At 46.1% G+C, this 14,521-nt stretch overlaps 1 protein-coding gene across 2 annotated transcripts in view; it reads right to left on the bottom strand.

Annotated features, from left to right (window-relative positions):
- PHC3 (polyhomeotic homolog 3) overlaps positions 1-14,521 on the bottom strand; it is a 590,730-nt gene that overhangs the window by 480,909 nt on the left and 95,300 nt on the right. For both annotated transcript variants that reach the window (XM_085635115.1, XM_085635116.1), the window contains exon 3: positions 13,078-13,236. In XM_085635115.1, the coding sequence (XP_085491241.1) occupies positions 13,078-13,236 (159 nt within the window). The remainder of the gene's footprint in view (positions 1-13,077; positions 13,237-14,521) is intronic.

Here is a 14,521-nt window from a genome sequence, read left to right as displayed (position 1 = left end):
TCGCTTCAGGGGACCAGACAAACTCCTTGGACTTCCTCAGTAGCTGTGTGATTGGGGCCACCAATCCTGAAAATCCATCTATAAACCGCCTGTAAAAGTTGGCGAAGCCAATGAAACTTTGGACGTCCTTCACGCTTTGGGGCACCGGCCATTCTTTCACCGCCTTGATCTTTCGTTCTGCCATCTCCTGTCCCTCTGGACTCAGCATCACTCCGAGGAATTCCACGGACGTGACGTGGAAGTCACACTTGCTGAGTTTACAAAACAGCTTGTTTTCCCTCAGCTTTTGGAGCACAGCATTGACGTGGTGTACGTGCTCCTCCACACTGGACGAGTAGATGAGGATGTCGTCGATATATACGACCACGTAGATATCCAACTCCTCTCTGAATACCTCATTCAAAAAGTACTGAAAGGCTGCCGGGGCGTTGCACAGACCGAACGGCATGACGAGGTACTCAAAAAGGCCGAACCTGGTCTTAAAGGCGGTCTTCCACTCGTCTCCGTCCCTCATGCGCACCAGATGGTATGCCCCTTTCAAATCCAACTTGGTGTAGATACGAGCTTTCTTGACCTGTTCCAGCAGTACACTGATGAGAGGCAAGGGGTACCGATTCTTTATGGTTATCGCATTCAATGCCCTAAAGTCCACACAGGCTCTCAGCTCTCCATTAGATTTCGGGATGAAGAAGAGTGGCGAGGCGGCCGGAGACTTGGACGGGCGGATGAATCCTAGCTTGAGGAGTTTATCCAGGTACCCCCGGAGATGCACGTTTTCAGGCTCCGTCAGGGCATACAGCCTGCCGCTGGGAACGCTGGCCCCTGGCACCAGGTCGATCTGGCAGTCAAACTGTCTATGTGGTGGTAGCACGTCCGCCTTCACCTCATCAAATACATCCTCAAAACTGTGATAAGCCTGGGGGAGAGCCACATCTTTTTCTGCCGCTGTAGCCACCGTCTGACTCCCGCTCTCATCTGCGTCAAGGGATTCCGTTCTTTTTCCACAATGCAGGATGCAATATGGTGACGTCATTTCGACGCGATGTGTTGGCCAATCCACAGAGGGGTTGTGTTTCTGTAGCCACGGCAATCCCAATATGACGCCATATTGGGGCGCTCGGATGATGTTAAAATCGATTTGTTCCAAATGGTTCCTCCCATATCTCATCGGAAGGACCCCCGTGTGCTGCCCGATGGGCCCCGTCACCAATCGCCTTCCGTCTACAGCATAGACGTCTTCGGGTACAGCTTTGGGAAGAAGCACTAGCCCTAGCCTGCATGCCTCGTTGTGGTCCATAAACATGCCAGTGGCCCCTGAATCCACCATGGCCACAACGGGTATCCACTGGTCATGCACTCCCACGTGCACCGTGAGAAACAGGTGTCGGTGTCCCTTAGTGACCGAGTTGGAGAGTGAAGGGATGGATGAGTGACTCCGAGATGCCCCTTCTTTGGTCTGGGAGTCCTCTAGTTTTCCGCCGGTATGTCCACCACGGCTGTTACCGACCGGTTGGCCCGATAACGTGACGTCTTCGGTTTGGCAGGGCATTCACGTACGTAGTGGCCTTTTTTGCCACAATATAGGCACAATCCTTGTTTACGGCGTGACTCTTTCTCCGTGGCTGTGAGGCTCGCTCGTATTGCGCCGATGTCCATGGGTTCTCCCTTGGATGCGGTGGAAGTTTCAGGACTTCCCACCGTCACATAGGATGGAAGGGATTTTCCTTTTCTCCCATGATCCCCTTTTCTTTCACTCAGCCTATGTTCCAGCCGTAATACCAGGTTGATAAGGCCCTCACATGTCTTGGGTTGAGGGTCAATATGAGCCACGGCGTCTTTGAGCTCATCGCACAGCCCGTGATGGAAGAGCGCCGTCTGTTTAGCAACAGGCCACTTGGTTTCCGCAACTAGCCGTCGGAACGCGTTGAGATACTGCACCAGGTCGTTGGATCCCTGTCTCAACTCAAGCATTTCACGGTCCGCCGTGTACGAGTCAGCCCTTCTGTCGAATACCTTCAGGAATTCCTCGCGAAAAGCACCCCAATCACATAAGATGGGGTCGTCCCTGCTCACCAGAGGTACGGCCCATTGTGCCGCGTTTCCAGCCAAATAGGAAATAAGGAAAGCCACACGAGCCTGACTCGTGGGGAACGCCTTTGGTTTGCACGATAAATGTAGCGCCACTTGTGTGAGGAATACCTGCACTGTGTTAGGATCCCCACTGTACCTCTCTGGTGTTGCCAAGGGGATGGCTACCGGCATTTCCACTACTACCGCAGGGGTATGGTTCGTGAGGGAGGTGCTGGGCGTGAGCGGGTCCAATTGGATAGCATCCAGTCTGGCTTTTACATCGGCTGTTTCTTGCCTAGAGGCAGCCACTTCAACTTGCACGGTCGCTAAAGCAGCCAGCACATCATCAAGTGTTGCCATGTCTGTTATCGACCGGGAGACAGTTAGTGTTATTAGGGTCGGATATTTTGTAACGCCCTGAACGTCCCAGGATCGTTTAACAGACACGATAATGAGGACGCAACCACTTGTGAAGGGTTAGTTATTTTAATGAAGGCAAAACAATACAACGAATAAACAAAAGTTATAGTCACTGGAATCCTCCAGGCTAAGTACGTTACCAGCCCACAGCACGGATGGTCCTAACCGTCCTCTGCATATACGCCGATCCCGGCGTATGCCAACAGAGGGCAGAAAGGAAATGTCCGACAATGCCAATCGGTAGGCTGTGAGGGGCACGACGAGTGTTGGGGAGAATCGAGGAGTCAGGGAAACACCCAGCCGGGGTCTCTACCTGAAGGGAGCAGCCGCTCAACCTCTTCCTCAGACTGCACCGGGACGCGGAGTCACCTCCTGGTGATGCGTCACCGATACCCCAATCAAAAGCAAGAAGACTGAACCGAGAGCAGCCGCTCGATCGATCGATCCTGTGGACTTCCGAGTCTGTAACGCGGCAAACACCTCCTGGTGTGCGTTACAGCTGGCAGTCCCTGTATCTCTGGTCGGGCTGGGAGTTACGACTCCAACCAGCAAAAGCGCCACTGCGCTTTGACTCAGCCGAGTCAAAAAGCGAAGCTCAATGGTTGACCGGTAGAGCTTCCGGGTCCTTCACAGGTGACGATGGGGCAAGACACGGCCCAGGGAGTAACGACTCGACCTACCTCCGTTCTTGCCTTACTGGAGCACCACTCCGGAACACTGCTCTTCACGAAGCAGGTACGTCGGTGTAAACACAATATCCGACAGCCTTGTACCTCCCGGTTCCTCCCTTTATAGGGCGTGTTTCCTTGAGTTATGTAACAGCTCTCCTGTTTACATAACCTCTCAACCGCTAAGCATCCTGGGAGATGTAGTCCGTTTACGCTGGTTACCGTTTTCCTCCCCTCGCATGACAGGAATTCTTGACACGAAGTCACACCTTACTCGTTCTCAGACAATTACCTTCATGGGAGCCAGCCATTCTGGACATGGTTCCATTTCGTGCCTTTCCCCGAGGATAGAAAGTTTAGAACATTCAGGCTATGATCCTGATCTTTCTGAGGTCAGCTCTGAGGCAGCTGGGACTGATGGGACTGATGGCCTTCGGTATCCTGCTGGTTGAGCACACCAAGTGACATCAAACCTTCTAGTGCTGAGGGCCATCCAGTTGGCTTTGAAAGTCTTCCTTCTGTACATTAAGGTAAGGCTGGTGCAGGAGCTCACTGACAACACCATTGCTGTGTGGCACTGCAAAAAACAGGGTAGGGTGGCACTCAACATGCGAACAAGAATGACATCGTTGCTGTGTGCTGCAACACACAGTATGAGTGAGAAACCCATGTGGCAACAGCGGTGTCGAGCCTACTTGGAGATGGAACGAGAAGGTGCTTAGTGCCGCTAAAAGATATAACGTGCCTCCCTCCTCGTATCAGGCACCCGCAGAGCCGCTTGCAAGGTTGGCGCACTATTTTTACTTGCTAGCATGTACCACCAACACTGCGCTGCTTCTTGTCACACAAAGACACACCGCAATTTTGTCATCGTTCACTGCGTTATATCTTTTAGCGGCACTAAGCACCTTCTCGTTCCATCTCCAAGTAGGCTCGACACCGCTGTTGCCACCCGCATAGAACGTCCTTTTGACACCCCTCTCACTGCAAACAGTCCGTAAATACACATCCAATGTGGCTCAATTGCCGACGTTCACCACATGGGTTTCTCACTCATACTGTGTGTTGCAGCACACAGCAACGATGTCATTCTTGTTCGCATGTTAAGTGCCATGCTCACCTCACTTTTTCTTTAATCATATGTATATATGTTCTTCATTATCCGAACGGTTGTCTACTCGATATGCTCAACGAATGGTGGACCGTAATAATTGTGTAAATCTATTTATTTTCTCCTTTTTCTCCCCCTTTTTTCCTGTTTTAAAACTTTACAGGCTGTTTCTAAAACTTATCAGGCAACAGTTCAAATTCTAGTCCTGATGATGATCCCACAGTATTAAGAGCTAGGGATCGAAACGTCGACTTGTTTAGCAACACCACAATTTAACCACTGTGTAAATCATATTGTGTTGTTTGCTGATATGAGCTTACTTAAGATTATTGTGTAATGTAAGCCACCTTTTGCTCTTTAATTAACGAATTTTTTTGCCTGTTTTTTCTTTCTGGTTTCCATTCTTTCCATTCCTTTACTTTCAAGCTCGGTACAGGATTGTGCCTTTTTCCACCTTTTGCTGTTTCCTTTATTCCGTTCATTCCCTTTGTATTTGTATGAATAAATGTTCCTCTGTCCGGCTGGACATTGGAAGACTAACCATAGTGCTCATTGTAGTCTATGTAGAAATGCTTTCACTATTTACTCTTATGCTAAGGACCTTTGTTCTTTAAAATAAGTAATTACCCGAGGTCCTTAGGCTACCAGATCGGGTCCCCTTGTTATTTCTTCTCAGACTTAGCGCAATCGCTGGATTGCAAGGGTTCGTTACCCCTCCCAACCAATCTTTTGGTTCGGCCAACCTAGTTTTTGAGTGTTTTCTATCCAACTTCTGGAACTTTCCCCTTTCTTAGTCCCCATTTTTTCACCACAGCATGTCAGCTTTTGCACCGTTGTATACGGATGATTACATTAAACAACTTTGTTCAGGTCCATCATTCCTCTCAGATACCCCCGAAATACCCACCTCCTCCAACACCTCAGTCCCAGGCCAACTGGAGAAACTCAGGAAAAAGCAGGTTCGTCTACAGTTAATGATTCTTATGCTCACAGATTACCTCAAAGCAGAAGTCATTCCCTTCAAGTACGCAATATTCCCGGGATCTTTACTGACAATCCAAAATATATATCCAATTTTAGCTACATCGGGACTACATGTTCTAGCCACTGGCTAGTACTTGGAATCGATATTGCCACAGAAACTCTCAAAGAATTAGAGATTGAGATTTCAGATATACTTAAACAAATTCAAGATTCCAATCCAACCACTGAAGCCAAGAAATTGTTGGAACAGATTGAAAAAACTGTTGCAGACTTCCATAGAATCGAACAGAACAAGAAAGCTAACAAAATAAAGAAAGATATAAAAACCTACAATATAGAGACCACCTACCCTTATCTACAAAAAGATTTTTACACTAACAGGTCCTATTCCACACATCAAAACAACTGCCCTTGGGGTCGTTACAACAGACATCACAATCTGGTAGGTTTTTCAGACACCTCAGCTGACTCATCCGATAGCTCGGACCCAGGAGAGGGTAGTAGCACCACAAGACGTGGAGGCTTACATCAGAACACTTTTTTAGCCAGGGGCCAACAAGACCCACCCCAACGAGGCAGAGTGAAGAAAACCCAGAGGTGGTACAATCCACCCGGAGAGAGGAGGACACGCAACAATTTTTACCAATGGTAATGACAGACACTCCCATCAAACAGCACACTGACGTGATCCCCATCTTTAATCTCTCTTCCCACTCATTGATCTCAGACGAACTCTCCCTCCTCAAAAAAGGATTATCCTTTGTTCCCACAATTCCACCTAACTTCATGGATCTACAAACTGAACTTCTCAAATTTTTCCGTCGCATCCGCCTACAAGCGTTTTTTCAGTTGCATCCAACGCCAGACCAAACGGCCAACACTCCCTTTCGGCCCCCATCTACTTTCTTACCATCAGCTGGTATGGTACCCCCAGAGATAATCACTTTTGAAAAAATGATACTGAAGGACCTATCTAGCCTACAGAGTAATAAAAGGTTCATTCCATTTAACATTACACTTAAAGAAAAACAAGCTATCAATCAGCTGAAAAATATCGACTCACTTGTAATCAAAAGTGCAGATAAAGGTGGCGGAATAGTGCTCCAAGAAAAAACAGCGTACATATTAGAAATCGAACGCCAACTAAACAACAGAGACCACTACATGAGGCTAGCATCGAACCCCACTAAAGAGATTCAAGGATTGATCCTCAGCACGACCACAGAGGGACTCCGTGCCGGCTTCCTTTCAAAAAAGGAATTCAATTTCTTGAATGTAAAATCAGCACGCACTCCTGTAATATATACGCTCCCCAAAGTCCACAAAAATATTTCAAACCCTCCAGGCCGCCCCATCGTTTCTGCTTGCGGTTCAATCTTGGAACCGCTTGGGGCCTATGTAGATTTCTTCATCAAAGACTTCATCCCCACCACTCAATGTTATGTTAGAGACTCAATGGCAATGATTAACATGATTGAGCATCATCCTTTTGATCCCATGTCAGAGACTCTGTGTACCATGGACGTGGAGTCGTTATACACCAATATCCCTCAGACAGCTGCCCTTCTGGTAATACAAAGGATATTGGAGTCCGCCCGCGCCCACACGCTGTCCCCAGTAATTTCATACTACAGCTCTTAGAACTATGCCTTACCCGCAATTTCTTCATCTTCAACAACACCTTCTACCAGCAAATCAAAGGCACCTCGATGGGTGCAATTTTTGTCCCAAATCTGGCAGTGCTCTTTATGGACCAATTGGAAACTAATGTCATTCTGACATCTTCAAACCCCTTCTTTCCAGGTATCGTCTTTTGGCGTAGATACATCGACGACATCTTCATTATTTGGAGACAAAACGTCGATGTCCTACGCCAATTCCTACACTGGATGAACAACAATTGCTCTGGGCTATCCTTTACCATCACTACTGACACTGACTCTATAGCATTTTTAGATCTCACTATTTTTCACAACGATGGCGAACTACTAACACGCCTGTACCGCAAACCTACTGAACGCAACACCCTCCTTACGCCAGCAATCACCCTAGGGCTCTAAGGGATTTGTTGCCGTATTCTCAATTTTTGAGAATTAGGAGAAATTGCTCATGTAAGGCGGACTACTTCAGAGAATCAACTGTTCTGGCCTCTAAACTAAAAGACAGGGGTTACCCAAAAAGAATTGTAAAAAATGCTGCTAAGAGAGCCTGGTACTGTCCCAGAGAAGTCCTTCTGACCCCCAAACCTAAAAAAGAACTGCAGAGAATTGCATGTGTAACTACTTTTTCCCTGGTATCCAACAAATTGAAAAAGACGATACTGCACCATTGGCCTATTTTGAATGCAGGCAACCTCACCATCGATAAACCTCTATTCGCCTTCAAAAAAAGCAAAAATGTGAAGGATCACCTTGTTAGGGCTGCATTACCTGTCGCCTCCAACACTACTCTTCCTGCTAGCTGGGGTCTGTCCCCCATCATTGGTCATTCGAAATGTGGTTCGTGCAATGTTTGTGTGTTCATCATTGAGGGCAAAAGCTTCACGTTTAAGAACATTACAGTGCACTGTCAAGCATTCACCAATTGTAACTCTTGCAACGTTATCTATCTCATCCAATGTCCCGGTTTGAAAATATACATTGGACAAACTACGCAAAGAGTCAAGACCAGAATTTGTCAACACAGAAGTCGCATCCGATGCAAGACACTGAATGCTCCTCTTGTTGAACATTTCTCTGACGCCAATCACAACGAAGACGACTTACGTTGGACAGTCCTCAAATCGCTGAAGTTACCCCAAAGAGGTGGCAATATGGCCCAATTGCTAAACAGAGAGGAATTAAAGTCAATCATCCTCTTTGATTCAATCAATAATGGGCTCAATAGAACAGAGGACTGGACATCCTTGCTGTAAACAAGTGTAATTTTGCATTAATTAATTTTTCACCTCAGTCGCTCTCAGCCAACATGACTGCCACTATCAGCCCAAACTGCTCCAGTTAGTTTGAAGCGAACAATGTAAATGTATAAACACCATGGCTACACATTATGGCATTTTTTCCTCCAGTAACTACATTGTATTACATTGAAGTCCTGCCTGTTACTTTTCCCAACTCTCATACAAGTGTTACCACCAAGTAAATGCTTTTATTCACCATGGTCAGTAATGTATTACATAAACTGTTAATATGTACTGAACAGTTCTTCATTATCCAAGGCTTGAGCACTAAAGCACCATACTGCACTGTTGTCTGGAGCCAGCACCTGAGGAAATTCACTTCACTTCCTTTTCACCATTACAAGATGTCCGCCACTGCAGCACCCCTTTCCATCATGGCCACTGTTTTCGGCCGACTTGATCGTTTCCACAGTCCTCCTTCTGTGTTTCCTCCCCCTGGTCCTGGCCATGCCGCCTACTTAACACGCCAGCCACCCCGTTGTTTCCCTGCTATTACGCCCCAAGGAACAGCAGACTCTTGCTCCCTCCGGCCCCCGGCGACTCCTTTGAGGTAAGCCCACGCTTGAGTTTCAACTCGCCAGAGCAAATCCCTGCTCTAGTCTCCTCCCCACTAACTACCCTCTCACGCTCTTATAGCTCCGGTCCCGTACCGTTTCGCAGCCATTGCCGCTGTCTCAAATCCTCCCAACCCCCTCCATCCATCCAGGCCCTGAAGGAGAACTCTCTCCGGCCTCCCGGGATTCCGGCTACTCCATCAAGGTAAGCCTACGCTAGATATTGCCACTGCATTCAGCAGTCCCATGCTTCCCCCCTTCCCCCTTTAACTACCCTTCCCTCCCACAGCACCAGCACTCCACAGCGCTTGCTGGCTCCTCCCAGCGCCATTCTCGCATTGCCTTCGCCCACTTTGGCTGCCAGACCGTCATTCTTCGGACCAGGTCTCCTCTCTCTCCGCCCGAGGTAAACACACGGCCTGCTCCCGGCATTCCCTTTTCACTCTCCATTGCCAGTTTACTTCATTCCTCTCAACCCCCCTTCCTTAGGTCTGTCCTGAGACACTCCCGTGCCTCCCTCCTCGTATCAGGCACCCGCAGAGCCGCTTGCAAGGTTAGCGCACTATTTTCACTTGCTAGTATGTACCACCAACACTGCGCCGCTTCTTGTCACACAAAGACACCCCGCAATTTTGTCATCGTTCACTGCGTTATATCTTTTAGCGGCACTAAGCCCCTTCTCGTTCCATCTCCAAGTAGGCTCGACACCGCTGTTGCCACCCGCATAGAACGTCCTTTTGACACCCCTCTCACTGCAAACAGTCGGTAAATACACATCCAATGTGGCTCAATTGCCGACGTTCACCACATGGGGTTCTCACTCATACTGTGTGTTGCAGCACACAGCAACGATGTCATTCTTGTTCGCATGTTGAGTGCCATGCTCACCTCACTTTTTCTTTAATCATATGTATATTTGTTCTTCATTATCCGAACGGTTGTCTACTCGATATGCTCAACGAATGGTGGACCGTAATAATTGTGTAAATCTATTTATTTTCTTCTTTTTTCTCCCCCTTTTTTCCTGTTTTAAAACTTTACAGGCTGTTTCTAAAACTTATCAGGCAACAGTTCAAATTCTAGTCCTGATGATGATCCCACAGTATTAAGAGCTAGGGATCGAAACGTCGACTTGTTTAGCAACACCACAATTTAACCACTGTGTAAATCATATTGTGTTGTTTGCTGGTATGAGCTTACTTAAGATTATTGTGTAATGTAAGCCACCTTTTGCTCTTTAATTAACGAATTTTTTTGCCTGTTATTTCTTTCTTGTTTCCATTCTTTCCATTCCTTTACTTCCAAGCTCGGTACAGGATTGTGCCTTTTTCCACCTTTTGCTGTTTCCTTTATTCCGTTCATTCCCTTTGTATTTGTATGAATAAATGTTCCTCTGTCTGGCTGGACATTGGAAGACTAACCATAGTGTTCATTGTAGTCTATGTAGAAATGCTTTCACTATTTACTCTTATGCTAAGGACCTTTGTTCTTTAAAATAACATGGTCTTGATTGTGTCCTCGATCCTCACGTTGGCCCAGGTTGTCAGGGGGTCGCGGTCGATGGGTTGCGGTGGGTCCGGCGTGTCGAGGCCTGCAGGGGCCGTCCGGGGGTTGAAGCTGTCATGGATGTCGGTGATTTTGCGGTGAAAGAAGGTGGCGAGGGAGTCGCACAGGGCCTGCGATGGCGGAATGTCGTTGGCGCTGGAGCTGAGGTTGGAGAGTTCCTTCACGATGTTGAAGAGCTCCTTGCTGTTGTGTGCGTTGTTGTCGAGGCGGTCTTTGAAGCAGGTCCTTTTGATGGTCCTGATGAGGGGGTGGTGGTTGCGGATGGCGTCTTTGTGGGCAGCACGGCTGTCCGGCGTCTTCTCGCGGTGCCATTTGTTCTCCAATTTCCGGCAGGTGCGCTTTGATGCTAGGAGTTCCGGGGTGAACCAGCTGGCTCTCTTGCTGGTGTCTCTGTTGGTTGGCTTTTTCAGCGGGGCTAAGGTGTTGGCGCAGTCGTCCATCCAGCGTCTGAGGATGCGTGCACCATCGTCGGGGTTGGTGGGGTTGTTCGGTGAGTTGAGTGCAAGGTTTGTCTGTAGTTGTTCTTCAGTTACTTTGCCCCAGCAGCGGCAGGGGATCTGTAGGGTGCGGTGGTGTGTGAGGGGTTTTCGAAAGGTGAAGTGGATGCAGTGGTGGTCTGTCCAGGTGAGTTCGGAGGCGTGGCTGAAGGCGACGTGGGGGCTTGAGGAGAAGATGGCATCGAGCGTGTGACCGGCGATGTGGGTCGGCGTCGTGACACATAAACAAAAGTAAATTCAACTTGGGTACCAGGCAAGTGTTACTACCTCACAAAATATATTTATATGAGGGGTGGCAATACTTTCTAAATACAATACATAGTCATGTAATCAATTAAAACTTATGAATGGGGCTGAGGCCATAATGCAGATCAGTCATGCTAACCACCAACAGACTATCTGACACTATATAAAAAAGGCCCAGCTCTAATGATTCACTGGTGTTGTCTAAGTTAGTGCCCAATGGACAGATCAGGTAGGCCATGTCATATTAGGTGTCTGACTTAAATCTCATGCATGTTAATTTTAGTTGAACAAGCATAAAATGGATGGGAAGGTTGGGCTGCTATTTTACACATCATGAAATTGGAGGGGGTTAAGGATAGCTGGATGCATTGATGTCATATTATGGAAGAATACTGGTAGATCAGGTCCAAATGCAGACTGACTCCAAAATACTGTCTGCTAATAATTCTGTCTATACTCTTGTTAGCTATAGCGAATATGGTTTCTGGTAGCGCCACAGATGGCCCTTTGACCGTTAATTTTCAGAAAATTCAGATCATAAAACTAAAACAGAAGAGTTTCTTTGGGAATTTATTAGTAATAATAGTTTGCCATACATGTTGTCTTGGATGCTTTAAAAGTTGGAGTCCAGAGCTATACTAAGCTTTTCAATCCAAAGAGACCAACCAGCCAGTAAATTAGGTGATATATTAGAGAAGTAGCTAACAAGACTTGAATCTAAACACAGGGTGTTGCCTATAATCTAGCTTCAATGCTTTGGGAGACGAATCTCAGTTCAGTCAACATTTCTTTCTCCTTCAAAGTGAGCCATATATTGTTTTGGAATTTTCAACAATTGGAAGAATTGTACTGTGCATTTCATCTGTGGGGTCAGAATGCGTCACTACTAAGTAATCCATTATTCTAAATGGTAAGGGGCATAAAAATGATTAACCAAACACTGCACAATTTATACTCTTTCCGGCAGTGCTGTAAAGCAATGTCCCATTTATATTCCAAATGTGATATGACTGTACTTAACTGCATTGTTATTACGTGGAGTAAGCTCCTAGTTTTGATGAGGAAAACATTTTTCCATGGAAAAGAAATGCTGGGTTTATCACCCAAATGTGCTCCTTGGCTTGGTTTTACAGAATGAGCTGGCTCACACAGTTCTAAATGACAATTTAAGCACAATAATTTTCACATAGCTAGCAGGTGTTCACAGTCCTTATTTAAATATTGACATGTTTGTTCAATAAATTAAAGAATGCAAAACGTAGTATTAAATATTCTGTAGCAATTGCACCTAAAATTAGCATTCAGCTCCCAAGGAAAAAAAATATAAAACTATATATAAATATCCCCCAAAATGTTTCATTCTGTAACATCAAGGAATCACACTCACGAGTAGCGTGCAGTTTAAATTTATTTCACAGTGGCTTAAAATCTGGTGCATTTTGGACCCCCTGGATCTTTTTCAACTTGAGCCAATGAACAAGGTCCAAAGGAACTGAAAAGCGTTGAGTTACTTGCCAGATTTTAAACCACTGTCAAATAAAAAAAAAAACGACACTCCACTCATGAGTGTGAGTCTTTGATACGGAATGTAACATTTTTGGGGAGATTAATACAGCTTGGTCCAGCTGCGGAATCGCACCACCAACTATTGAGAGAACCACAGCCGCCCGGCATGTGAGGCCATTGGAGGAAATATATAAATAAATATTTAGATCTAATGGTCCAAACATTGGGATATCACTGCATAATGGCAATGTCAGGCAAAATTATTTTATTATTCTGGATTGCAGGATTACCAAACCATAAGCTTTATAGGACACAAACAGACAGGTGTACTTCTACCAAATTAAATGTTCCTCATATATAATATATTCCATACATTATTTAAGTTACCATTATGTGCAAATAATTCAATTGACAATGCATTGATTTGGTGATTACTCATTCCGTTTCCTCCCTATTCCACGTAGTCCAGTCATGGGGGGTCTCATTTCAATATTACCTGGTGAATAGCTGCAAGACTCTGTAACTGGGTGCTTCCTATGTGCTGCTGTTGAAGGGCAGCTGTCTGTAACATTATATGCTGTTGTTGAGCCGCGTACATCTGCTGTAGGTATTGAGCTGCTGAGCTTGAAGGACGTTGCAGTGCTTGCTGAATAACCTAGGTGAGGCATTAAGAAAATGATACTGTAATTAACAACAAATTTCTCTCTCGTAAGCACAACTCTCACTTACTCAAAGATCTTCAATCAGCGGAAACATGTATTCTTATTAATCCCATATGTTTGACTAGCATAAAGGGGTTCAGCACAAAATCAGGGTGATTAAATGTGGATTTGCAGGAATCAGATATACTCCTTGTATGACTCCTTCGGAAAGTAATATGATTGAGGGTGCAACCTTCGGATCAGTGAGGCAACAAGAAAGAGCTGCAAGTCAGGGAAGGGAACACAGGTCCCCATTCACTCTACCACCTCTAGCCTCGCTACAGGTTGTGGGGGTGGGAAGGAGAAGTGGGAATACTACTTCCACATCACTTCAGGAAATTCTGGGGTGGAAGGAGAGAGAGAAGGGGACAGGATCTCTATTCCCACCCTTTGTGACAAGTGCCTTTTCCGCAACTGAACCTACATGCTTACAAGAGCCTCTTCATGACTCCTTCACCAGTTGGAATGCCTAAGATTGGGGGAATGTTGGCGAGAAGTACATGCTTTGCCCTTCAACTTTGGAAGCTTAACAATAGGACTTGGTTGACCTCTTAGTAACCAGGACATTGACACAGAGTACCATAGGTTTCTTGCCATGGGGAAAAGCAGATGAGATGTGCCCAGTTAGCACCAAACACAGACCACTTGAATCACGCCTTACACATGTTGGCTACACTTATAATCCTCTAGAACAGAATGCTTCCACTCCTGCTCACATGAAATACAGGGCAACACCCACCAGATTACATAGGATTGTTGTATTTCTGGTCTCCTGCTGTATAACAGCTACACCATTTGTCCACAGCATCCAACGACTGCAAAGCAGGCATACAAAGGCACCACATGAAATTATAACTCTCGTTATTTGATTTGAGTCATACTGTACCACCTTCTGATAACTAATGGTTATCTGCCTTCATGTTGCACATACTTGCATCTCATACATGATCTTGGATAATTGATAAGTGAAAGGTCTGGATTACGATCACATTTTGATGGATGGTTAGGTGTGGTTATCCTATTGTGGTTTTGATATATACTTTGAGATCTCCAGCACAGATTTTATTTTGGGGCCACCAGACACAGTTCCAAGCCAGAACCCAGAAAATAAAGTAATCAAGCCACGCAAGGCACTTACAAAAAATAACGTGCTTCGAGTACTTAGGATATAACTATCAAAGAGATGCCACTGCACCCCGCTCCGGGTTTGAAGATGTCAGAAACAAGATGTCCCATTAC

The sequence above is a fragment of the Triturus cristatus genome, chromosome 11 (genome assembly GCF_964204655.1).
Source record: "Triturus cristatus chromosome 11, aTriCri1.1, whole genome shotgun sequence".
NCBI lineage: Eukaryota > Metazoa > Chordata > Amphibia > Caudata > Salamandridae > Triturus > Triturus cristatus.
This window is presented reverse-complemented; position numbering and strand designations above follow the sequence as displayed.